Below are 27,888 nucleotides of genomic sequence, written 5' to 3' on the forward strand. Positions count from 1 at the left end.
ATAAACCCCCTTCAGGTGTGTGTGTGTGTGTGTGTGTGTGTGTTATCTCAGAATAAACCCCCTTCAGGTGTGTGTGTGTGTGTGTGTGTGTGTGTTATCTCAGAATAAACCCCCTTCAGGTGTGTGTGTGTTATCTCAGAATAAACCCCCTTCAGGTGTGTGTGTGTTATCTCAGAATAAACCCCCTTCAGGTGTGTGTGTGTGTGTGTTATCTCAGAATAAACCCCCTTCAGGTGTGTGTGTGTGTGTGTGTGTGTGTGTGTGTGTGTGTGTGTGTGTGGTATCTCAGAATAAACCCCCTTCAGGTGTGTGTGTGTGTGTGTGTGTGTGTGTGTGTGTGTGGTATCTCAGAATAAACCCCCTTCAGGTGTGTGTGTGTGTGTGTGTTATCTCAGAATAAACCCCCTTCAGGTGTGTGTGTGTGTGTGTGTGTGTTATCTCAGAATAAACCCCCTTCAGGTGTGTGTGTGTGTGTGTGTGTGTGTGTGTGTGTGACTGTGTTATCTCAGAATAAACCCCCTTCAGGTGTGTGTGTGTGTGTGTGTGTGTGTGTGTGTGTGTGTATTATCTCAGAATAAACCCCCTTCAGGTGTGTGTGTGTGTGTGTGTTATCTCAGAATAAACCCCTTTCAGGTGTGTGTGTGTGTGTGTGTGTGTGTTATCTCAGAATAAACCCCCTTCAGGTGTGTGTGTGTGTGTGTGTGTGTGTGTGTTATCTCAGAATAAACCCCTTTCAGGTGTGTGTGTGTGTGTGTGTGTATTATCTCAGAATAAACCCCCTTCAGGTGTGTGTGTGTGTGTGTGTGTGTGTTATCTCAGAATAAACCCCTTTCAGGTGTGTGTGTGTGTGTGTGTGTTATCTCAGAATAAACCCCCTTCAGGTGTGTGTGTGTGTGTGTGTGTTATCTCAGAATAAACCCCTTTCAGGTGTGTGTGTGTGTGTGTGTGTGTGTGTGTGTATTATCTCAGAATAAACCCCCTTCAGGTGTGTGTGTGTGTGTGTGTGTGTGTGTGTGTGTGTTATCAGAATAAACCCCCTTCAGGCTGATAGAAGACCCTCTCATTCCTGATCACCCTGTCGGGGGGTTATTCTGAGATAACACACACACACACACACACACACACACACACCTGAAGGGGGTTTATTCTGAGATAACACACACACACCTGAAGGGGGTTTATTCTGAGATAACACACACACACACACACACACACACACACACCTGAAGGGGGTTTATTCTGAGATAACAACCGGCTGGATGTACATTATCCCTTATTTAAACAGTATATCAGCAACTTCCTCCAGTCAGCGAAAGATGAGCTCTGATAAACGTCAGTGTTTCCCGTCTCTGAATCCAGTGCATGTACACACACTCACCCAGCGACTGCGAGGCCGAGCGCCATGAAATCACATCAGGTCTTTAAGCTGTAGCTGATGCTTCGGTCAGTCTGTGCATCTCATGGGTGGACGAAAAGCAGGACATGCTCTCGGCCCACGCTGACCTTTGACCCCGCAGTGATTGATTGGGCTACTTTAAAACACACATGCTGATGATCGTGGTCAGCTCTCACTCATGAGAGCATTGCCGCAGATAAGAAGAGCTGATGGTCTTTGAACTTCTGCTGTGCAGAACAGAGTTCAAACACACACACACACACACACACACACAGCTGTCGCAGGTAGGGCTGCTTTCAGTTAATACTCCGTATATTACTGTGCATTTGAAGTTTTGAGGCTGTTGATACACACTGAACAGAATGGCATTGTTGGTAGGTTGATGACTGATGCAATACCAATAATTTATCATATATTTAAGCGTTAGGGAAATACAAGCAATACAAGCAAGGGAAATACAATAACTATTTAACCAAATAGTTACATTTACCAATGTTGACTGTGTCTAGACCGACCTAGAATACTGAATTATATAAAATGTTAAATAACAGATGAATGAATTTAATAGTAATTCTTCTTCTTATAATCATCATTAATTGCTTTGAGCACTTTTTCTTTAACTTTGTTTTGTGAGACTAAAATGCTACACATTTGTTATGCAAGAAAACGTTTAGTAGAACATGATGAATGTCGAGGGGAAAAGCAATCGGAGCAATTATGGGTTTATAATTTTGGAAAATGACTGTGTTCATTATGATATTGCACAACAGAACTGACAGAATGAAAGGTTTAATTAATTTGGCCTAGATGATTAATCAATCCGACTGTTAATGATTCTCTAAACTATCAGCTTGACGTACAGCATTGCATCAGAAAGCACTCGCTGAATCTTATTGATTTATTTGCTTTGCTTTTAATTGTCAGTGAAATCCTTCCTTTTCCTCATTGTGAGGTATTGTGATTTTAATGAGTTGATCTGTAGATGTTTTGAGACTTCATTATTGGCTTTGTTTCAGTAAATAAAGATTTTACTGTCTGTTATCACACAGACGGCTAATATTTGGTTTCTTAAATTGCGACAGAAAAAGGCATTTACACACACAAAACATTGCGTAACAGTGAAGTGCACGTCACTGAGAGCAGACGTCTGTACGCACGAACACTCGAGCTGGAAAACGTCACTGAAGTTGGTGAATGAAGTTTAAAAGATCAACACACATCTTTCTTTGTTCAGTAAAGGTAAGAGCAGAGTCTTTTCTGACTGATTTTATTTTGTAAAATGAGGGTTCAAAGTTTATAATTTGCTGTCATTTCACAAACTAGTTTCCGTACTGGTCGTGTGTCATTGCAGAAATATTATTTAATCATGCAAAACCTGCAAAATGACATGTCACTTCATCATAACTCACGCCACATCATCTCAATTCAAATCATATTTAACCCTGAAATCAAAAGAAGAATCTGATAACATGATGAATTCATCTAAAGCTGCTTTGAGTATTGTGAAAAGCCCAATAAAATAGGAACATTTTTAAATTAATTATATTTTGCATTAAAATGTTCTAAAAAGACCATTTAGAACAACTGAGACTTTTTTCATAGTGAAATACTTCATGACACATTTAAAAAAAAAAAAAGAATCATACAAAAATCTTTAATGTCATGAAAATAATGTCAAAATGCAAAATGCATTAAATAACCATAAAAGGCATTATTTTCTTAAAGCAAAATATTATATCTAATTTTTCTTCTGAATTTGGGGTCAAATATGACCTGGATATATTTCATGGAAGCTTGTTTCTGCCAAGGAGTAAAAAATAAAAAAGAGTAATTGCCTTTTTATCTCACAATTCTGACGTTATTTCTCGCAATTATGAGTTTATAACTCACAATTCTGAGGGGAAAAAGGTCAGAATTGTGAGATGAAAAAGTCACAATTACTTTTTTTAATTTTTAATTCTGTGCCGGAAACAAACTTCCATGAATATCAAATCTGACGCGAGTAAAAGACTATTTTTATTCTGTAAAAGGAAGGCCAGGGAAATATTCAGTAGCTGTTTAATGTGGTGATATAATATCAACCAGGCGGACCAATCAAATAAATATGTAAACGAAATGTTCTTTTATATCTAATTTGCCACCAAAACACAGTATTATGGTTTGGCACTGAAACCCTTATTTGTCAGTATATCAGTAGACTCGATTACTAAAGTTATTAAGGAGGAAATGGTCCATCGACACGTTGAGATCCGCTTCTCTATTAGTGTTTTCAGAGTTGTTTTTGGGATGTTTACACACCGTTCCTCTTCACAATGCAGTCCTAAGATAAGCCTGACAGTGCAGAAGAGACTCAGGAATCACATTCACATGCTTCCTAAACCACACACACCCTCTATTAATAGACTCCAGCTTTGTTTTGATTGGTGTATTCGTTCACGGCTTCATTGTATTCCCGCAGAATGAGCGCAAATGATGTGTGTCAGCTCTTAGTAATGTTTCCCAGAGGTTTCTCCATTACTGAGATCTCTTTCCTGTGGGCCAGAACACTTGAATCATTTTGAGATTGCTGTGAAACATGTCGTATCTTGCAGCGAAAAGTATTTTATCGAGGTACGTGACTTACAGATGCAGTCAGACGTGAATCTGAGGGCTGTTGTTGGGTGGAGGACTTTAATGATTGTGGATTCAGGGGTTATAAATAGTAAAAGGGCACTAAGGACAGTCGTTTACTCGCATATCTTCATGGCTTTAAAAGTTTATTAGTGGTGTTTGCTAAGACAAAGATTACTATTACTCACTCTTAGAGTCAGTGATTTGACCAGACCTCTAATTCTAACTTGTCCTGCTTAAATATTTAAACATTTTGCAGATTCTGCGAGGTGTATGTGAATATATAGGTGTATATATATATATATATATTGTTTATGCAAAATGTTAATTATTTTTTTATTTAGTGCTGTCCTGAAGGCTCCAACTTTCACTGATGCATTAGGAACCAGGGGGTGAAAACTTTTTGAATTTGAAAATCAAGGTAAATTGTATTAATTCGTCTTCTGGGAAACATGCAAGTATCTTCTGTAGCTTCCAAAGGGCAGCACTAAATGAATATATATATATCTTTTTTTTTTTTAACAAAATAAGAAAAATTGGAAAATCTTCATCCTGTTGAAAAGCTTTCCTTCTGGAGAATCAATGAATGTTTAAACGTTTTTTTAATAGTTGCATATGAGTCCCTCAACTGTCCTCAGTGTGAAAAGATGGATCTCAAAATTATACACTCACTGCTGGAAAGGGTCCAAATATGCAAAATATGCTTGAAAAAACAAAGAATTATCAGGACCCTGAGGATTTTCCTGAAGAACAGTGCTCAGTTTAACTGTTCAGGACAAACAAGGGACTCAAGAACAACCATCACAAAAACAAAAAACAGCCGGGAACGATACACAGTATTAAGAATCAAGTGTACGGTGAACTCAGGTTGATTGAGACACTTTCCAAGTCATCTAACTGGCAAAAAAGTGTCCCACTCACCCTGAATTCACCCTATGTAAACTTTTGAACGGGTTTTATGTAAAATATCTTATTCAGGACAGCACTAAATGAAAAATAACATGCATTTTTGTATGATCCCTCTTATTTTGTCAAAGTAAATAACATTTTGAAGATTCTACAAAGTGTAGCCTATGTAAACTTTTGACCAAGACTGTATATATACACTATACGGACTTGCTACTGCTAACAGATACTCAGACACACTGCTGTGAGCATGTAAGATCCGCAGTAGATGCAGGCAGGTGGAGCTGGGGAGGCGGAGGGGTTCAGAGGAACTCTAAGAGCTGCTACACGACTAGCTTACAGCAAACAATCACTGAATCGCACTGTTTAAATGCATCAAGCATCTCATTGGCTGCCGGATCAGCAGAGGCCAATCAGCATGAGCCATACGGTAATGATGTGATTGCATGTAAAGGACCATCATCCTAATACGCCATCTAGAGTTTCATGACTGAACACACTGCGGCGTTTGAGACGTGCAGATACAGACACTTAATCTAATGCAGATCTTTACAAGAGCAGACTTTGCACACTTCTAGGAAAGAAACGACTCGTTTCATTAGATTCTTTCTCTTATTATATCTCCAAACAGGCTGATTATCAACAGTATGAGCTCAGAGAGATAATAAATAAATCAGCACATATAGGATCTTTACACATGGTGCCGAATGCAAAATACAGTGTAGAGAGAATATTTGCGAAATTACTTCTTTGACATGAAAAAACAACAACTGTTGAGCTCTGAAAGAGAATGAATAATTCATTCCTTCATTAAACTGCATTACTAAACAACCTGAAAAGACACAGATTGAAAGTCAGATTGACGTCCTGATTGTCTTTAAAGCGACACCCTTTCAAATAATGCTGAAAAACACGCCTCGTTTAGGGATAGGGCCAATTAAAATATGCATTATGAGATATGAATTACAATATGAGTAATGCAACTTATCCTTGCTCAATTAATGTTGCAAAGTTCTTCAGTTATGAAATGAATGTAATTATTGTAAAGCATTAAAAATACAATGTTGTCGTTCAGATCCAGATCCATTCAGTTCAGTGTTGATTCAAGTCCAACTACAGTCTAGATGTTGCAAAGTTTCTGGATATAAAGTATCTTAAAACCCCCATGTAAGGCTCATTTCTGTATAATACATTAATTTTGCCACTAGAGGGCTGCATAACCAAAACATGAATTCATCCTGCTGGTGATTAATACTCAATTTCATCACACTTTCTGCCAAAACTCATGAACATATTCCAGTCTGAACTGAACTCTATTCATCACTGTACACTTGCATTATGAGCTTTGCTAAAGTCAAACATCTCCTCAGGAGAAAACAATCATATTTGGACGCCACTAGTTTAGTAAGAGCTCCAGTCCCTCCATCTACACCCGTAACAAACTCATGCGAAGAAGACAAAATGCAGAAATAATTATGAATATTTTTACCTTTGATTATAAATGTCGTTGCATCGATCAAGAATCCTCAAAGTCCTCAGATCACTGATGAGTTTTCTTTGATTGATTTGAGTGAAGAGAAACAGCGATGATCATGGCGATGACAGATGGCCTCATGGGATTTGTAGTCTCATGGGGAATTGTAGTTTCATAAATATTATATTTATATTTTATTTTTAACTATATAACGGAGCATTCACGCTATGAATGCTGATTGGTCAATAGTGTTCTCGTCTAAAATATACCGTCACCATAGCAGCTGAATAAATAATAAAATTAATAAATAATAAATTAATTTGCACATTAAAATCAGTTTAATAATAACGAGTGGCCCAAATTAATAATGTAATAATTGATATATGTTTAATAATTAAGTACAATATTATATTACATTATTTTTAGTATATTATTTTTTTTACTAGTAGGCTATTATATGGTTATATTCAATGAACATTACAGTATACTCCTCCGTCCGTGAAACTGTTTCTCTGCAGGGTGTGGCGCCGCCGCTTGCTGTAATTTACTAGTTTTCCACGGATGGTTTTGCCAAGCTGTATTTCTGCTTGTCAGCTCTTATCTGCAAAAGCATTTCTGTGGGGAAATAATTCTTTGATTGGATTGTTTCCAGCATAAATCCCTACATAACTTATGCGATGTGCTGTTGGCCAAAGCTGCTTTTCACTTGATAAAGCCCATGGATCAGGTCGTATCTCACGTTCTTCACGTTCTTCTGGCCTGTTGGAGAAGTCGTAGCCTGTATGAAGGGATTTGTTTTTGAAGCCTCTATCTCTGAGATGATGTTGAATGCCTGGTACAGCAGAAGTGGAGAGTTCATGTGTGTGTGAGTGGAACCAGAGGCTCGGGACACACACGTGGGCTGTGAAACCAACACAGTTCATATTAGAGAGAACCTCAGCTGAACTTTGACAGCATTACTCATGTGGACAAAACACTCACTTCCCATATCGGCACAGTCTCGTGATTAGCTTTGCCCACTTCAGCATTTTTAAGATGCAACCCGGTTTCGTTCTTGAGGCCTTGTATATCCAGTGACTGACAGTTTTCATGTCCAGTGTCATGCATAATCATCACAAGTGGTAAAAAGTTGCGTCTTACGCCATTGGCAAGTCGGGTCGTCATTGGCATGTGTCACTAACACTTGTGAAATGCATCATGAGAACTGGCATGCATCAGAAGTGTGACGCCGGCTCTTCAATGCAGAGAGATGTAGGATATTAAACTGGATGTGTCAAAACTTTCAAGCATTACTTGTTTTTGCTCCCGTCTATCACACAGATAACAGACACACACCTGTGAATCTTCCTCAACTGTTGTGAATGTTGGTGTAACACTTACTTATAATGACACCATGCAAAAATAAAGGTTTACCGTAACAGATGTGACTGTAACTCTGTGTGTTTCCTGCTGGTATTACACAACATACAGATGTGCCACAAACTGACTACATGTTTGAAAAATATTACCTATTTGTAAATATGTTTTTTTTTTTTTTTTATCACTAAATTAGGCTATTTATGTAGGATTTTGTGTCACAATTACGCCAGTATAGCTGCTGAAATCTGTCTGGAAGAGTTACGACATGTTCTGCAACACCTTGACGCAATCCAGCGCCACATACCACATCTTTTAATGGTTCATAAAAACCAGATGTGCCACTAACTACAGTGTGTGTGTGTGTGTGTGTGCCAATGGCTTCTGTGTGTAAGATGCCACTTAATGTTAATACAGCTACTGGCCCTGTGGGGGAATTTAGACACTTATTAGTGTTTTTGTTTTTATAAATAAATAAATAAACAAATTAAATATACAAATATTATTAAAGGTACACTATGTAACGTTTAGACCTCTAGTGGTTAAAAACAAAACTGCATGCACACAGACACGCGCGCACACACACACACACACACACACACACACACACACACACACAAGGATTGATGATGAAATGACTCATTATTTAAATTTTGTTCATTTTGAAAGAAATGTTACATAGTGTAACTTTAATACAAATATTAAATATAAAATAATACAATAACTGTTTTCACTCTTTATTTCTTCTGCAAATGTATGCTCTGCTTCATTGTTGAGAAATTTCCCACTGAATGTCAGTGGTTTAGTTGTTTTGCAGACGTTTTCAGTTGTGTTTGTGTGTGTGTGTGTCTGGATGTTGCTGGTGCAAACGCTCAGATAAGCTTCATTATCAGTCTTTAAACATATGCATGAGGGGGGCGGAGTCAGAGGAAGGGCTAGTAAAGTCTCCTGCAGCTGTGCGTTGTGTGTGTGTGTGTGTGTGAAGATACTTTAGTGTAAGAGCTGCATTCCAAGGTCAGTGAGTTTTTCACTTCACTTTTTTTTATTGCAATTATTTACAGTGATTGTGAAACTTTTGTTATACATTTTTGTTCTGGTTAGTAAAGATCGAAAAATAACTTTTTTTGAAAGTTTTGTTTAAAATGCTTGCATGTGTTTAGTATTCTATATATATTTTTTATTTGATATAATTCTAGTATTCCTTTACTTATAGTGCATTGCAGAGGTTCAGTCTAAGGATGAAATATTAGTCAGATTCAATCTCAAAAGTTCAAAAAAGAAATTATAGGCCTATAGTTTGTATAAGAAAATGAAGCTTGTTGTAATACTATTTATTTATTTGTTTGTTTTTAGTTTAGATTTAAACTTGGAAATAACTGAAATGAAAGGTTTTTGAAAATTGAACGTTTTGTTTATATTCTTGAATGATATATGGTATCTATTCATTATTCTATGTTGTTTTATTTTATGTAAATGTTGTTGTTATGCTATATTATACATATTGTAATTATGATTATATTATATTGTTATTTAGTCTCATGTTGCTTTAATGAATATAAGAAAGTGATATTTCTTTCATTGAACGCTTTCTGCACCTTTTCCAGTTTCTTCAGTTTTTGTTTTGTCGTGTATCTGAACATGTCTATGTTTCTTCCAGGTGCTTGAACAATAAAAGCCAGTGGCATTTTTCTGCATCTCACAGACATGGACCCTCAGGTGCCTAAAGACAAGTGAGTTGAACATCAGTTTTAGGCTGATCTCGCTGTTTATCGCGCCAGTCCTTATGATGCAAACCCCTGAGACAGATAACAAGAACATGCGGGTGATTCTAAAACATAATGCTGAATCTGTTTGATGTGCAGCGGCATGTTCTTTAACTCTTTCCCCGCCATTGACGGATTTTTTGGGCAATCCGTGTTTCCAGTGTTATACTGTAGGGGGCGCTATTACACATCTACTGAAAGAGTTCAGATTCAGAATCTCCAGATCAAAACACAGGAGAAGAAGAAGCAGAAACAAGCGATAGAAGCGTTGCTGACACACATGTAAAATAATACGATCATCAAACATTAAAGCATAATAAATCAAAACTGCGTGACGTTACTGAATGAAATGAATCTCATCCGGATGAAGACTTTGACAAAAACACCATTTTCCCAGTTTATTGTTCGAAACCTACTCACATTCAAGTGTTGATAAAATAGAATGCATGAAGCTCGAATACAATGTTTGGGTCACACTTTATTTTAAGGTCATTGTTACAGAGTAATTATATATACTGAGTAATATTAATTAACTGTAATGTACTTTAGGGTTAGGGTAGGATTAGGATTAGGTTGAGGGTTAGTTGCATGTAATTATGCATAATTTACTGTTATTACTATGGTAGGTGCATATAAAATAAAGTGTTACCAATGTTTGTTTACAAGAAAGAAAGAAAGAAACACTGGCAGGGAAAGAGTTAATCTCCTCAAAGTAGCTACATTATATTCTGTAGTCGGTATGAAACAACATTCACATTTCAACATCAGTGATATTGAGATTCCTGCGTGTCTTGTCGTGACAGATATAATGGCGTGTGGTGGATTTTCTTCATGCTGGGTTTGGGAACTCTTCTGCCCTGGAACTTCTTCATGACGGCCACAATGGTAACTTCGCACTAGCATCACAAGCTATTTAGCGTGAGAAGAACATGTGAAGTGGTTTGTTTTTTTTGCCATGTGGACGACCAGAAATGCTGACGAAGTGTTGCAATACTGCAATAAGCAACTGCACTCTCAAAAACAGACGACACATTTTCTGTTTTAACTGTGTATCCTGTAGTATTTCACCAGTCGTCTTGGAGACCCTGCTGTGAGTGAAGCAAACTTCTCAGTCAACGCGACAGAAGAAGCTCCACGCAGCGTCTTACAGGCCAAGTTTAATAATGTGATGACTCTGTGTGCGATGGTTCCTCTGCTGGTGTTCACCTGCCTCAACTCAGTCCTTCACCAGAGGTGACACACACTCTTCACACACATTCTTCACACACACTCTTCAACACACACTAACAGGATCACTGAATCATGGACAGTGCAGAGCTTCAGCTTTCTAGTGTCAAAGTCAAAAGAAAGAACATAAGAAATTAGTATGCATAAAGAAAATTAAGCTTGTTTTATGACTCTATCTATCATCTATCTATCTATCTATCTATCTATCTATCTATCTATCTATCTATCTATCTATCTATCTATCTATCTATCTATCTATCTATCTATCTATCTATCTATCTATCTATCTATCTAATTGTCTGTCCATCCATCTGTGTCTATCTATATTCATCTATCTATCCATTCATCCAAATAAATATTTTATTAGTAAATATTTGATTTTATTTAAATAAATATTTCTATTTATTTCAACATTTTTATTTATTTATTTCAATATCTTTGTTTGTTTCAGTATTTTTATTTATTTAAATTATTATTTATTTATTGCATTGTGACATTATTTTTTAATGGCAATTAAACACAATTTACCATCAAATTCTCAGAGAAAAAGTTCTTAAAAATAGGCTTGATTTTCTTTATGGAAAATATGTCAAATATAATACATGAAAATATATGTATTATTTTTTTCCTTTTTTGTTAGTTTTTTTGATTGCCAGCCAGACATGTCCTTGACCATATCCGTGATCTCCGCCTCTAAACTGAGATTTGATCCTCCAGAATTCCTCAGAAGATCCGGATCGCAGGGAGTCTGACGGCCATTCTGCTGGTGTTTCTGCTGACCGCCATCCTGGTGAAAGTAGAGCTGGAGCCGCTGCCGTTCTTCATCGTCACCATGATCAAAATCATCTGCATCAACTGTGAGGCTCCTCAACCATTCACACTCACACTCAACACACTCGCTTATTTATTGGTTATTTAAATCAACATGAAATCTGATATAGAACAATTAACCTGTGAATATTCCAAAGCCTTTATAATCTTTCACCAGTCTAATACTTGCTCAACCTCTTTTTCACTGTGAAATATGTCATGGAAGCAGAATCCCAGCTAACTTGCGTAGATCTGACTCTGTGAGACTATAGTTTGAATTAATTATTTTCGTTGCATGACACACACTAACATTACAGTACAGAACGGCTCTTTCAGAATATTATCCTGAACATTGTATAAGCATTCGTTCGTTTCATGTGTCATTGAACGGATGAGAGGCTCTCGGGCGTAAACGTCACATGCTTTTGATTTTCCCGGTAAAAACGACCCGAGTTTTTTAAATGTTACTAGTCTCAGAATGTTCCGAGAATATTCAAAAGTAACATTCCAAAAAATGGAATGTTGATAGAATGAAATGTTTCCTTAGCATTCACATAACCAAAAAAAAAAAGGTTTTAGATTTTATTTATTTTTTATTATGTTTCAAATGTTCATAGAACATGAATGGGAATGGGAACATTATCAAAACGTTCTAAGAGTATATTTTTGTTAGCAGGATGAGTTGTGAATGTCATGTTTTCTTGTGTAATTTGAAGGCGTGAAAAAACGCATGTCGTTGTTGAGCTCAATGTTTCTGCTTTTAATTAATAAATTGTTTAAATCAAGACATTTTTAGCTAACTGTGATTTTGTATATGCACATTTCTGAAATACATAACCTCTGATAACAGATCACTCTAAATTGTAATGCATTTTCTGTAAAGCTGCTTTGAGATGGTGTGTATTGTGAAAAGCGCTATACAAATAAATGAGAATTGAGTTGAATTGTTCCCAGCGTTCGGAGCCGTCCTGCAGGGAAGTCTCTTCGGGATGGCCGGCCTCCTCCCAGCTTCATACACAACACCCATCATGAGCGGACAAGGACTCGCAGGAACCTTCGCCGCGTTCTCCATGATCTGTGCCATCGCCAGTGAGTCACAGGACATCATTTCAGTCTGTAAAAACAAGCACAACTAATGCATCTACAGTGCAAGATGCTTTACAACTCAAATAACACATTCATTTATTGAAGAATATATAAGCACTTAAACAAAAATACAAGCTTCACATTTTCCGCAATAATCAACAGATTTTATATTTTAGGGAAACGGTAACACTTTACAATAAGGTTCATTAGTTAATGTATTAACTAACATGAACTAACAAAGAGTAATACATGTGTATTATTTAATCTTTGTTAAAGTTAGTTAATAAAAATACAGCTGTTCATTGTTTGTTCATGTTAGTTCACAGTGCATTAACTAATGTTAACAAATACAACCTTTGATTTTAATAATGTATAAGTTAATGTTGAAATTAATATTAACTATGATTAATAAATGCTGTAGAAGTATTGATGAAGCTGGTTGTGTCCCTCAGGTGGTTCTGCTATACAGGACAGTGCGTTTGGATACTTCATCACAGCGTGTGCCGTCATCGCTCTCGCAATCGCATCATATGTTGCCCTTCCTAAACTGGTAAATCTGAGCGTCTGAATGCGTTGATTTAAAGCTGGAAAACGTTCACAACATGTGCACTGTTTCTCTTCTGTAGGCGTTTTTCCAGTATTATCAGGAGAGTCAGCAGAACAATCCAGCGGAGGATGAAGAGAACAAGATGGATCTGCTGAAGAAAGGTGACGTCAACTAATCCAGATCAGATGTTGCTGCAAAGTGTGTGAAAATGATTGAAGGGGAGGTTGATTATGATTTGACTTTTCTAACTTTAGTTAGTGTGTAATGTTGCTGTTTGAGCATAAACAACATCTGCAAAGTTACAACGCTCAAAGTTCAAAGCAAAGGGAGATATTTGCTTTTAAAGAAATCGCTTTTTAAGGACTACAACAAACGGCTGGTAGAGACTACACAACATTCCTCACGGGTTAGTGACATCACCAACCCTAGAATTTACATAAACCCCGCCCCCTGAACACGATTTATAGATTATCAAGACAGAATATGCTAATCAATGACTAGAAGATAACTACACATCAGCTTCATAAATTCATCAACTAACCATTCAGAAATGTCCTGTTGCTTCTACATGTTGTCACTTCTTCTTGAGTCTCTCCATCATTGTCTGACTCCGGTTTGAACATAAAAGGCTAAAAGTTTTAGAAATTTCCAGTGCGTGTGTGTGAGGTAAAAGGACATGAGCTCTTGAAGCTCCGCCCCCTGTGCCGGGAGCAGCAGCTCATTTGCATTTAAAGGGACAGACACAAAACGGTGCGTTTTTGCTCACCCTCAAAAAGTGACAATTTTAACATGCTATATAAAAATATCTGTGGGGTATTTTGAGCTAAAACTTCACACACACACTCTGGAGACATCAGAGACTTATTTTACATCTTGTGAAAAGGGCATTATACCACCGCTTTAAGTCAAACATTGATTTAAATTGTACTTGTAGATCAGCGGCAGCAAAGCGCTGGAGACGACGACAAACAAACACCTTCCATGTTAAGCATCTTTAAGAAGGTAAACGCACAGATGCACAGTAGCAACACTTAAAACACATTAGCAAATGCATATGCATAAATATTTCTGTCTTCAGATCTGGGTCATGTCCGTCTCGGTGTGTTTTGCCTTCACGGTCACTATCGGCACGTTCCCTGCGGTCACTGTGGATGTGAAATCGAGCATCGCTGGAGGAGGAGTGTGGGGTGAGTGTGTGAGATTCACTCGAGATCAACGCTTCTCAACTGATGATCGTCACTGAAGCCCGTCTACACCACAGGACAAAAACAGCATGCTTCGAGAAAGCAGAATTATGACATAAAAAGTCAACATTACGAGATAAAAGTCAATTATGACATTCTAAGTCATAATTATGATACATAATCATTTATATATTTAAAAAAATATGTAATTGTCATCATGAGATTAACCCTTTCATGCATGAATTATGATATCCTCAGTCAGGATTTTTTTCCTATGTGTTTTTATTGCTCTTAGGGCATGAAAAACAAGAATTAATTTTTATTTTATTTTTTTACAAATTTTTCAAAGAGATCTTCAGATGTCCACTTGAGTGGACAGCATGCATTTGGTTTAAACTTAAGATATACTAGATTTAATATAAGACAATAATCAAACACATAAAGTATGTGAATTTAACGAACTAATCAATACAATTATATCAAATCATGTGAAAACTATAAAATATATACAAAAAATATAAATGCAAAATATTGCAAAGGCTTCATACAGCTTCATACAAGTTGCACTTCACGTATCTTTGATATCAGAACATGAGTACGTGATTCCATCAGATTTTTCTACAGTCTGTCAAGGTACAACTGTGGAAACCACTCAGATGCTCCCTCCAGTGCACCAGAGTATGGAGATTTACCCTTATTAGCTGATAATTCTGATTATGTTCAAGATGGACATGCACATTTCTATCATAGCCCTCCTCTGAGAAAACCTAGCGATACGTTTTTTCAATCTCATCTGAAATGATCAGTGTTGAGGGTAACGCATTACAAGTAACATGCATAACGCATTCAGATAACTTTTTTGATGTTTCAAGTAAAGTAATGTGTTACAAGTAACATGCATTACCTAATCAGATTACTTTTTGATCTAACAAGTAATTAACTACAAGTAATGTGCATTACCTAATCAGATTACTTTTTTATGTAACGAGTAAAGAAACGCATTACAAGTAACATGCATTACGTAATCAGATTACTTTGTGATATTATGAGTAAAGAAACACATTACAATAACGTATAGTACATAATCAGATTACTTTTTGATGTTATGAGTAAGGAAACGCATTACAAGTAACATGCATTATGTAATCAGATTACTTTTTGATGTTATGAGTAAAAAAACAAATACAATAACATGCATTATGAAATCAGATTACTTTTTGATCTAACAAATAAAGTAATGCATTACAAGTGTCATACATATGTAATCACATGACTTTTTTCGATGTCAATGAAAATTACTTTCTAATAATACAAGTACATTTATTTACAGTAAAAAAAGTCACTGCAGATTAAGTTTTTAAGTTTTAAATTTCAAAAACAATATTCACATTATAATTATGAATTGTAGCTGAAATATAGCAGTTGATGCATGACGTCCACTACAGTGGACATGTGATTAATCAGAGTTTTCTCTCAATCTAAAATCAAAACTTGGAAAATTTTACTGTGATATGACTCATTAGATATTGCTTGATGCTGCAATATTTTTTTTACCTACAAGAGTCTCCTAGGATAGAAGGAATGGGTGGATATTCCGGAGCAACTTGGCATGTCTGACTGACCCTTGGCCATCTTGGTTTGGAGGGGGAAAAAATCGAAACACAAAGGCTTGCCACTTGATTGCAATTTATAGGATGATGCACCAGGGTCCAATGAAGAGGCTGATGTGCAACTTTGCCATAAAAACCCGTGCAAATTCAAGAAAATGCATTTTTAATAGCTGTCCACTGTAGTGACCACTATGCGTGAAAGGGTTAAAAAGGTGAAATTATGACATAATTATGAGATAAAAAGTCAAAATGATGACATACTAAAACTATAATATGAGATAAATATGAACATACTGTCATTATGAGATTAAAATGGTGAATTTGACATAAGACATAATTATGACATACTAAGTCATCATGAGATAAAAAAGCCAATGACATACCAAGTAAATTTAGTCATAATGTCACATTTTATTGACAAAGTCAATTATGACATAAGTCATAATTATGAGATAAAAAGTAAAAATTGACACTAAAATTGAGATGATTTGAATATACTTTCATAATTGTGACATACTAAGTCAAAACAAAAAAGAAAAAATTCTGACAAATCTTTATGAGATTAAAAAGGTGAAATTATGACATAGTAAGTCATAATTTTGACATTTTATCTCATATTTAGGATTCACCGAAGCATGATTTGTCTGTCTCGTGTGGCAGGAATGGGCTTCCATAGATCATGTGTCTGATAATGTTTAAACGGCAGGGAAAAACAAATGCAAATAACCATAATGTGTTTGTGTGCTGAATTATGCCGGAAAATAATGAAATCTTAGAAACCAAACATAATTCTAAAAGACGTTTATGCAGTTCAGGAGAATATTAATACACTTTTTCACATCTTATTTACTGCTTATTTAAATGAAAAGCTACATGCCGACTGACTTCCCTCTCTTTAGAGATGTACTTCATCCCAGTGTCTTGTTTCCTGTTCTTCAACATGTTTGACTGGGCCGGTCGCAGTCTGACCGCAGTGTGTATGTGGGTGAGAAACATTCATGCATCTTTACTGCATCTTAAACAGAATCTTACATGTATGCATCAGATCAAATGCTGTACAAACTTCTTTTTATCAAACGTTTTGATTGCAAAGTGTGTTTATGCATCCTTTCCTTCAGTATAAAGACACCCGTTTTGATATTTTCCATCTAATCTCATTTTAAACGGTGACTAAAGCATTCAAATATTATTTTGTTGATGCATGGTTCGTCCTGCAAGTGTTTTTTTACTGTGACTGAAGCGAACATTAAATCACACAATGTTCACAAAAGGTGGGAGGATTTACGTACAGTAATAAATACAGATGACTGGATGGATATTAGTTTGTGCAATGAAATTGAATGCATGGGTTTGATGCACATGTGTTTCTGTTTCTTATGTTCACCTCTCTCTCTCTCTCTCTCTCTCTCTCTCTCTCTCTCTCTCTCTCTCTCTCTCTCTCTCTGTGTCTCTCTCTCTCTCTCTCTGTCTCTCGCTCAGCCTGGTAAAGACAGTAAGCTGCTGCCGGGTCTGATATTGGCGCGTGTGTTGTTCGTCCCGCTCTTCATGCTGTGTAATGTCCAGCCTCGTGTCAATCTGCCCGTCTACTTCACACACGATGGCTGGTTCATCGCCTTCATGATCCTCTTTGCCTTTTCCAATGGATATCTGGCCAGTCTGTGCATGTGCTTCGGACCCAAGTGAGTCGATCCTCATCTATCAGGACACGTGCACCTGAAATAACACGCAATGCAACACTTTAGGACATTAGTAGTACTTTAGTAGTTAGTAGTATTTTACAGTGTCCTTGTTAGTTACTATGGTCATTTCTATAAATTGTACTTAATTACATGCAACTAACCCTAACCCTAACCTACATGTAGTTCATTATTATTACTCAGTACTTAAATGAATACGGACACCTTAAAATAAAGTGTAACTAAAAATCTTAATTTCAACATTTATCAATTCAGTAATAAAAGCAACTACTAATATTATATAATGGAGCTATACCATTAACTAACGACGAAGAGTTTTATTTTTATTAACAAACACTGACATGGTTTAATAAACACTGTAACAAATGTATATCTCATTGTTAGTTAATGCATTAACTAATGGGACATTATTGTAAAGTGTAATTAAGTTATAATTAAACCAGTGGTTCTCAAACTTATCCATAACTTGTCCATAAATTAAAATAATGAAATAAAACAATGAGATTTGAGAATTCCAGAAGTTTTGTTGTTTTTAACCAATGACTTTTACAGTTATTTGTGATTTACTGCATAAGGATTTTGATTTTTTTTTTACTCACAATTTCTACACGATAGAAAAATGTATATTCGTTAAGAAAATGTCCATGGCGTTTTAAGATTGTATGAATTTCCATAACTTCTTCCAGGTCTAGAAATCACACTTTTGAAATCCAGATTTTCAATGGGGTTGAATTACAATTATAAATGACTTGAATTTTAGTTTTCTTAGCTTATTTTAAGAGGTGCCTCGCTTCATTGAGAACCACTGTGTTTGATTCAATCATCATTTACAAAATCATATTTAAACTCAGCATGAGCCAGAAGTTGCGAACATCTTTTCTTCACTATATTGTGTATATCCGAGTCAAACAAGAACAATAACAAAAGTGGGCGGGGCTTGATTGTGTCTGTGGGGAACTGATTGGATGGTTGTGGTTTGCTATTGGCTGATCTCATGTGAGTGACAGGTTGCCCCGCCCACATTATCAGAGAAGAGATGCTACAAGAGGAACTTATTCTGATTCAAGATTGTTAACACAATAACGATGTGCACTGATCAATCATTTAGAATAAAAACAGCAAAATTAAGTTAATCCAACAATCTCCGAATAGACCCAGTCACCTCTGAACGGATCTCTTGTGTTTGTCTCAGGAAAGTGGACCCGAGCGAGGCGGAGACCGCCGGAGCGATCATGGCCTTCTTCCTGTCTCTCGGCCTCGCGCTCGGAGCGTCTCTGTCGTTCCTGTTCCGCGCGCTCGTCTGAAGACACGCACAGAAGAGACCGATCCAGCGTTCCAGCGCTTCACATCGGACCGGCCCGAGCGGCTCCGTACGGGACCAGCCAAAGCCAGACCTGATCCACCGCAGGAGACTCTCAATAAACTATCACTGCACATTATATAAAGAACTTAAAGCTGACGCTACCGTTCAAAGGGGGAGAAATGAATGCTTTTATTCAAGGACACATTATATTGATCAAAAGTGACAGTAAAGACATTTATATTGTTACAAAAATTCGATTTCAAATAAACGCTGTTCTTTTGAACTTTCCATTCATCAAAGAATCCTGAAAAACTCACAATCAGAAATACGGCTTTGCATCACTGGAATAAAATACTATTTATAATATATTCAAATAGAGAACTGCCATTTTAAATTGTAATAATATTTAACAGTTTTTACTGTATTTTTTGGTCAGATAAATGCAGCCTTGATGAGCAGGAGAGACTCTTTCAAAAACTCTTGAACGGTAGTGTATATTAGTATTACTACTATTGTTATTGTTTAAGAATATCGTTGTTTTAACATTTTAAATGAATAGTATTTCTTCAAATTGATTGCAAGTTTTTTTTTTCACATCTTCCTTAAACATTTAAGATGAAACCGTGTCATTTTATAATATTCAAATAGCCTACCTTTATTTTTTTTTTCTTTATAGAAGTATATATATAAGGCACATATTGTATTGTAGCCATTTTTAATAATCAGATGAAGGTGAAATGCATTATGATATTATAGTATTTAACTTGTATAAAAACATCAATGTGAAGTTTTAAAGTTTTAAGCGCATACGATCAAACCTGCTCTACCTCGTACTATAATAAATACATTTTCCTCTACACTACATTGTTCTTTGTAAGACGAGACACCAAAGTGGCAAATATTATATGCTTTATTATTAATAAAAACTTGTTTGCTTCTACATTGATCTCTATTCTTGTGTTTGTCCTGGTTGCAACAAACCCCTTAAAGTACAGGGGGGAACAATCAATAGTTTTGAGCTTAAGATCAAACACAGAACGGACATTTTATATATACAAAGTTTCTGTTTATGAGAGACAAACAGCCGGATTGATATGAGATTGCAACTGCACTTCTGCTATCAGGTGTTTGGTGAAGAGACACGTGTCGTCTGAGGTTGAAACTGAATGTTGTAACGTTCATCTCAGACGAAACCTGTCATGCATGTGGTCTGCCTGTCAGACTCAGAAAGACAAGAAAACCGATGACAGGCGCAAGGGGAAGTTACAGTGAAACTGCACAACTCGCAAACGCGTCAATGTTACTAAAGCAACAACTGCCCCAATATTGCACATCTGTGAGAAAGCTTAAAGCAATCTGTAAAACAAGAATGCTGAGATTTCTGTGGAAATGCATGCAAATTAGTGCATATTAGATAATGCATTATTTGCATATTCGGTCACACTTTAATCTAGGGTCCAATTCTCATTATTAACTGACTTTTGCCTCAAACTCCTCTAATTTCAGATTATTAATAGTTGTTAAGTTTAAGTATTGGTAGGATTAAGGGATATAGAATATGATTATGCAGAATAAGGTATTAATATGTGCTTTAATAAACCGTGAATATCCTAGTAATATGCATGCTAATAAACGTTACCGCATATTTTAAACATAATATTTCAGAAAACTCACTTGTTTTTGGAAGAATTGGTGATTTTAGAATTCTTCTATTAGTTAATGTTTTTACACCATTCACCCGTATCACCTGCAATTGAAAGATACTAATAAAATTAAACTATACAAATAGCTAAATATGAAAAATTATGCAAGACTGTTCACAACTTTAAGTCTAAGGTCTATACTGAAAAGACTGATTAACTCACTGCTAGTTGGTTAAACTAGTTCTTCTTAAAGTCCCCCTTTAGCCAATACTGTTATCCCTTAAAACTCATCTTTGATCACCAAAATGACATTTAAATGTTTCTTTCCCTTGAAAAAAAAATCTTCAAGCCTTAAAACATCTTGAATGTAACTCGACACCCTTGCCTCATTTAGTATGCGCGGTTCTATGAATATGCAAATGAGCCCCGCCTCCACTCACTCACTCAGCTCAGAGATCCACTGGTTGACGATCACACGTTGATCTGATTGGTTACAAGGTAGTTTGTGACGTCAGAAACACCAGCAATTTCAAAGCGTGTTTTTGAGACTGTCTTTGGTTCACTGCAGTTTTAAGGAGGAAATACTCAGCAATGGTGTCAACTTATGAATTTACACATGGTTTGTCTTAAAGCATATTAAAAACACCACATAGACACATAAACAACATTAAAAGCTGGATTTTCACCACAGGGAGACTTTAAGACCTGTTTATGCAACAGCAAAAAGTTTTAGTGAGTGACGCCGCAGCAGCGCCTCCTTCTGACCGACACAACACACAGCAAGTGCACAGAATGAATACCAACTTTTATTGATCAAGAAACTGAAGATGACAAATGCTTTCACCATAAGGACAACCTTTAGACAGAAAAAGTTTAAAAGAAATCTCACACGGGTTCTAGAGCAGTTGGTCTACTTCTACAGCGATGAGCAGAACACAAGAACAGAAACGGCTCAAACACACTGTACATCGGCATCAGAACTGTGCTGGGAATCAAGGTTTGTACAAACATCATCCTGTAATTCATTCTTGCATAACGCACAGCTCTGCACTTCAGAACTTAAATGTTTAGCTTATAAAACAAAGTCATGATATATTAAAAATCCATTGAGCGACAGCTAGCTTTAATACATTACTAGTATCAAATACTTCAACAGGCTGAACATTTGCATCTCCAAACAGTACAATATTACAAAAATACCCGCACCGCTCTTTACTTCACCGCCAAATGCTGAAGAAACCTTCACGTCATTAACTCAATAAGAAGCAGGTGAGGAACCCCTAAAAAACGGGACAGTTCAGAAACGAAGAAATGGCCTTAATTTGGATATACAAATCCAGCTCATGTTCACACACACACACACACACACACAGATCATCATCGACGATCTCCAAAAACACGGACAGACACAAATTGACGTCAGTATCTCCAGCGTGAAGCTTTCATAGGTTACTCTTTGTGTCTTCATCGATGAGAAACGTAGGAAAACGAGTAAAAAAAGAGAGAAAAAAGACAGATGACACAGACACGGATGTAAACATTTTTTTGTCTTTCGGAAAATAAAAGAACACCTGAGGCTGTTCGATTTCAATTCTCACGTCACTTTGCGCCATTTTAGTATCAGTCGATCCAGATAATCGTCCGTGTTCCTGATGCAAACCGCTAACGGATTCATCCAGAGAATACAGTAACACACACTCACAGTAAACAGACGTCAGACTGGATCCCGTTCAAATCTGGCACATCAATCTAGAGGAATATGATCAGCAGCGGGTATGAGGACATCAAAAACTGGAGTAATAATAACAATAATACAGACAGAAGTCTGAATAGATGTCATGATTCATTTCACTCAAGTACTAATTCATTCATGAAACACCAGCTGATGATTCTCTCAACTGTGTGTTGATTCACACTCGCGCTCGTGTCTCATGAATGATGTTGTTGTGTGTTTCGGTTCGGCGTTCCTTACTAAAGTCTGTCATGTACCGAAAAGGTTTATATATGTTGTTGACACGCACTTTAATCCCTTCAGGGTCAGTTTACTGGAAGAAAACGGTTTTATATTGACAATACGCCACTCTAAAACATGATTGGCTTCTGTAAACGGCCAATAGAAACCTGGGGTTTCAGACGGATTTAAATGTGTTTAGTCGGTTACAAACAAACCCCGAAGATAAGCTGGATAATTCTTCACTTGATCATTCATGATTATAATTACGTGTTTTCTCAGCTTGGGGTTTATTGCATGTCTTTTGCGTTATCATTATTATTATTTATCTCAGTACTAAAACTGCTTCGTATCGACAGTCAAACGCTACATTTCTCGTAGAATTAGTACTTGGATTAGATCGACCTCGCAAGGTTTAACTACACAACGAGAAAAAGAAAAAACGACTAGCGAAATGCGTTTCAATGGCGTCCTACTCTCGATTTCTCCGTACAAAAGCAGGCACAGGCTGTCCTTGTTTAAACTATCCAGTCTACAGGAACGCGGTTTCTAAACGAACATTCGATCACATTCGGTACGCAAACGACCAGTGAACGACTGATTCTCTGATCGGTTTCTACGAGGACGAGAACTTCGGTGATCCGTTGCAGGCATACAAACACATCCATTAAAGGTTGTAAAGGCAAAATTCGCATTTAAAATACCAAAAAAAAAAAAAAAGGAAGAATATGGGCCATTCAATGACAACACGGCGCATCTCTGGGAATACTGTACATCGGGAGAAGTTCAGTCAGTCTCGTAGTGTTCTGGCAGAATACTGTACAGTGAACGCAGTCCGTCAAAGCCAACGCAGTCCGTCAAAGCCAACGCGTTTCAAGCCGAATTGTGGCGTTAAATGGGTCGCGATTCCTCCACGCTCTCACTATTGCACGTTTCCTTTGGGAAAACCAGATGAAATCCAATCGTTTAGGCAAAGGACAAGAAAAACAAGCAGCCGACTAGGAATGCTATCGCTGTTAAGGCGAACCATGGGATGCTTCCGAGATAAGAAAGAGGAGAGCTTTCTTTTCACCGTTCCTTTTCCTTTTCCTGAGGCTTATGGGTATGCGAACCAAACTGGGACATATTCATGGACCTTTACGAAAGGGGAAATCCAGGAAGGCTTGGTTCCGATTGGATTTGATTGGGTTTGGACCCTCCAAACGAGCGTTCATGCACATGACGAAGCGTGTTGGCATCGATGTGTGCGAGCGCGTGTGCTTATGTACAGTCTGTGTTCAAGTGTTTTGGCAGATGAGGGTTTCTAAGGTGCTGATGTTTTGAGCCAACAAACATCCGGTAAATTCAGCGTTCGACGGGGACGAAACACTTTTTGCTTCTTCTTTTCTTATGCTGTCATCCTCCCCTCTCTCTCTCTCTCTCTCTCCTGTTACTGGTGGACTTCGTTGGCGATGAGACTGTCCTCTCCGGACTGGAAGTCGGCCTCGTTCAGGCTGTTTCCTCCGTTGATCATCTCCTCGTCCTGCGAGGACCCCTGACCGTCGTCCTCTCCACTGCCTGCGCCGGTCTCGTCGGAGTTTGGGTCCTGCAGGACCTGGGCGATGTACATCTGCTGTGGACGAGGAAAAACAGGCACTGGTCATAAAAAGGTCAATTTGTTTGTCATTAACAATATTTATGGAAAACAGGATTATCTTTGATCATTTAATATAAATTTTGGTACTGAATCACACTGTTTAAATGCATCAAGCATCTCATTGGCTGCCGGATCAGCAGAGGCCAATCAGCATGAGCCATACGGTAATGATGTGATTTACCCCCGCCACCAATATATCTGCCTTAACAACACCTAACAGTCACACACTTACAGACATACCAATCCCACACTTATAACTCTGCTTGTCTGTCTATCTGTCTGTCTATCTGTCTGTCTATCTGTCTGTCTATCTGTCTGTCTGTCTGTCTGTCTGGCCGTGTGTCTGTCTGACCGTCTGTCTGTGTACCTCCCTGTCTCCCTGTTACGGCTTGTCACTCTTTATTATTTTCTTATTTTGTTATATGAATAAAAATAAAGTTGACCTCCGAAGACGGGGGGGGTGGTGGCTGGGCAAAAAAAAAAAAAAAAAAAAAAAAATGATGTGATTGCATGTAAAGGACCATCATCCTAATACGCCATCTAGAGTTTCATGACTGAACACACTGCGGCGTTTGAGACGTGCAGATACAGACACTTAATCTAATGCAGATCTTTACAAGAGCAGACTTTGCACACTTCTAGGAAAGAAACGACTCGTTTCATTAGATTCTTTCTCTTATTATATCTCCAAACAGGCTGATTATCAACAGTATGAGCTCAGAGAGATAATAAATAAATCAGCACATATAGGATCTTTACACATGGTGTCGAATGCAAAATACAGTGTAGAGAGAATATTTGCGAAATTACTTCTTTGACATGAAAAAACAACAACTGTTGAGCTCTGAAAGAGAATGAATAATTCATTCCTTCATTAAACTGCATTACTAAACAACCTGAAAAGACACAGATTGAATGTCAGATTGACGTCCTGAATGTCTTTAAAGCGACACCCTTTCAAATAATGCTGAAAAACACGCCTCGTTTAGGGATAGGGCCAATTAAAATATGCATTATGAGATATGAATTACAATATGAGTAATGCAACTTATCCTCAAGTTTTTATTTTAAGTGGGCTATGGATAATTGGAAAAGAGAGGGTTAAATCTCGATGTTGTCTAAGAATCATAGAGAATGCCTGTTTATGGCTGAATAAACCGTGACAAACATAAGTGTTGTTTTAATATCGCTTTTTAAAGCCATGTCTGAGACTATCTTCATGGCAAAAACTGAGTTACAAAAAATACAAAAAGAAACCAAACAAATAAGAAGAATACAGCAGCTATTTTACCTTTACATCTGATAAACCCTTCTGAGGTGTAATGGTTACTCGGTGAAACGTACCTGAGATTTGTTGGAGGGTGAAGATCTCGCAGGACGTCCGTTCTCCACTCCGTCCACGTCGGTGTCCTTGGTGTCGATCTGAAACGAGAGCGAGGTCATGTGAGTGTTCCTGCGGGAGAACAGGTGAGCGTACCTGAGCCACCCGAGAGCTCGTACCTGCAGGACCGCAACTCGTACCTTGTAGTTGTGTGCGCTGAGGTATTTAAAGTGACCGAAACAGACGTGCGACAGGCACACCACGATGGTGATGATCAGCACCACGAAGGTGAACATGGAAGTCGGGGTCGAAAACCCTGAGAAATGAGAAATGGAATAAGCCGCATTTAAAAATGGCACATCAGTAAAACATAACTCATGCTTCACCTGTGGTCAGTCACATGATCACATTCCACAGGTAATCCAGGATGATGAGAAAACCTCAGAATCATGCTGGTAAACAATAGGCCTTAAAGTAGCTTTTGCGACACTAGAGGAATTAGAAAAATAAAGCATATTTTCAAACAACCTCCTTCGTGTGTCGCGTCTCCCTCAACTCTAACATTACTCTCACGTCTCAACGGGTTAAAGGAGGATACGTTCAATAAAAGGTCCGACACACACTGCCGTTCAAAAGTTTGGGATCGGTACGATTTTTTATGTTTTTAAAAGAAGTTTTCTTTTGCTCAATATGTTCAACGTTAATAAAAGGTATCCAAGCAAAAAGTTCTATTTTGGTCTCATCTGACCACATGACTTTCTCTGATGACTCATCGGGATCATCCAAATGGTCATTGGCAAACTTAAGACGGGCCTTGACATGTGCTGGTTTAAGCAGGGGAACCTTCCGTGCCATGCATGATTTCAAACCATGACGTCTTAGTGTATTACCAACAGTAACCTTGGAAACGGTGGTCCCAGCTCTTTTCAGGTCATTGACCAGCTCCTCCCGTGTAGTTCTGGGCTGATTTCTCACCTTTCTTAGGATCATTGAGACCCCACGAGGTGAGATCTTGCATGGAGCCCCAGTCCGAGGGAGATTGACAGTCATGTTTAGCTTCTTCCATTTTCTAATGATTGCTCCAACAGTGGACCTTTTTTCCCCAAGCTGCTTGGCAATTTCCCCGTAGCCCTTTCCAGCCTTGTGGAGGTGTACAATTTTGTCTCTAGTGTCTTTGGACAGCTCTTTGGTCTTGGCCATGTTAGTAGTTGGATTCTTACTGATTGTATGGGGTGGACAGGTGTCTTTATGCAGCTAACGACCTCAAACAGGTGCATCTAATTTAGGATAATAAATGGAGTGGAGGTGGACATTTTAAAGGCAGACTAACAGGTCTTTGAGGGTCAGAATTCTAGCTGATAGACAGGTGTTCAAATACTTATTTGCAGCTGTATCATACAAATAAATAGTTAAAAAATCATATATTGTGATTTCTGGATTTTTTTTTTTTAGATTATGTCTCTCACAGTGGACATGCACCTATGATGACAATTTCAGACCCCTCCATGATTTCCAAGTGGGAGAACTTGCAAAATAGCAGGGTGTTCAAATACTTATTTTCCTCACTGTATATGTTTTGTTTTTCCGATAAGAAAAAAACTTGCTAATTTTTTTTATTTAATTTGTGTACTGTAAAATTACTGTAAAATGATTGACAGTGACTGAGACTTGTTACAGCACTTGTATACTGTTGCCCTCTTGTTGGTCTGATTGCTTCTATTGTTCTCCTCAGTTGTAAGTCGCTTTGGATAAAAGCGTCTGCTAAATGATTAAATGTTAAATGCACGCACACACACACACACACACACACACACACACACACACCTGTCCTCACGGTGGAGAAGAACAGCAGCCAGAAGAGACACAGGATCGGAGCCGCCACCACCTGATTGACGGCTCCGGAGTGGATCTTCTTGTCCAGTTTAGACGGCAGGTAAGCGTAGTACATGTTGTACCTGTCCACCAGGTGCTTCAGGAGCATGTACATCAGCCCTGCACACACACACACACACTACATCACTACATGCTGTTCTGGCAGAATCATAAACACAATAAACTCCTGCATTTATGAGTGAATATGTAGGGAGGAACTGATTGGATCGTTCAAAAAGTGGGTTGTGATATAATTGGTTGGTAGTATTTAGCCCCGCCCAAACTGCCTTGATCATGTCAACAGTCGCGTTACATCTGGATGTGTTCAGTGTTTCAGAGCAGCTCGGCTCACAGTAAATGCTGATCTACACGAACTCATCGCTTATAAATTGCGTTCAGAAACAACATGCGCAAACCTTCTTCCCATACTTATAAAAAGAAGCACTTATAAACGACTATTGTCAACAAAAGAGAAAAAAAAAAAACTATTATTTTC

The 27,888-nt window shown here is 37.6% G+C and overlaps 2 protein-coding genes across 12 annotated transcripts in view; one reads left to right on the forward strand and one right to left on the reverse strand.

Annotated features, from left to right (window-relative positions):
• The first annotated feature begins 1,599 nt into the window (after positions 1-1,599).
• On the forward strand, positions 1,600-19,909 carry slc29a1b (solute carrier family 29 member 1b). 5 transcript variants are annotated; one of them, XM_084100716.1, is made up of 14 exons: positions 1,600-1,680; positions 2,479-2,635; positions 9,400-9,472; positions 10,309-10,390; positions 10,566-10,738; positions 11,450-11,589; positions 12,497-12,631; positions 13,081-13,178; positions 13,255-13,336; positions 14,110-14,177; positions 14,254-14,362; positions 16,869-16,954; positions 17,449-17,648; positions 18,859-19,909. In XM_084100716.1, the coding sequence occupies exons 3-14, from the start codon at positions 9,447-9,449 to the stop codon at positions 18,968-18,970; spliced, it is 1,311 nt and encodes a 436-aa protein (XP_083956842.1). In that variant the 5' UTR covers positions 1,600-1,680; positions 2,479-2,635; positions 9,400-9,446; the 3' UTR covers positions 18,971-19,909. The 5 variants fall into 5 exon arrangements, with proteins under 5 accessions (XP_083956842.1, XP_083956844.1, XP_083956845.1 ...); XM_084100717.1 differs by lacking the exon at positions 1,600-1,680 and adding an exon at positions 1,722-1,770; XM_084100718.1 differs by lacking the exon at positions 2,479-2,635 and having other exon boundaries at positions 1,658-1,680.
• Positions 19,910-21,396: 1,487 nt separating this feature from the next.
• The window catches only part of tmem63bb (transmembrane protein 63Bb), a 50,392-nt gene continuing 43,900 nt past the window's right edge, over positions 21,397-27,888 (reverse strand). For 3 of the 7 annotated variants that reach the window (XM_084100724.1, XM_084100720.1, XM_084100726.1), the window contains 4 exons: positions 27,345-27,512; positions 25,700-25,836; positions 25,544-25,621; positions 21,397-24,175 (listed from right to left, as the gene is read on the reverse strand). In XM_084100724.1, coding sequence (XP_083956850.1) covers positions 23,993-24,175; positions 25,544-25,621; positions 25,700-25,836; positions 27,345-27,512 — 566 coding nt within the window. In that variant the 3' untranslated portion in view covers positions 21,397-23,992. The remainder of the gene's footprint in view (positions 24,176-25,543; positions 25,622-25,699; positions 25,837-27,344; positions 27,513-27,888) is intronic. The other 4 variants (XM_084100725.1, XM_084100722.1, XM_084100723.1 and 1 more) reach the window with 3 other exon arrangements.

The sequence above is a fragment of the Abramis brama genome, assembly GCF_963993115.1.
Source record: "Abramis brama genome assembly, chromosome: 23".
Classification (NCBI taxonomy): domain Eukaryota; kingdom Metazoa; phylum Chordata; class Actinopteri; order Cypriniformes; family Leuciscidae; genus Abramis; species Abramis brama.

Bases quoted from the DNA above. Each gene is read 5' to 3' on its own strand.
- slc29a1b (XM_084100716.1), top strand. From the start codon at position 9,447: ATGGACCCTCAGGTGCCTAAAGACAA. The intron at 9,473-10,308 runs GTGAGTTGAACA...TTGTCGTGACAG, and splicing joins CCTCAGGTGCCTAAAGACAA to ATATAATGGCGTGTGGTGGA. The intron at 14,363-16,868 runs GTGAGTGTGTGA...CCCTCTCTTTAG, and splicing joins CGCTGGAGGAGGAGTGTGGG to AGATGTACTTCATCCCAGTG.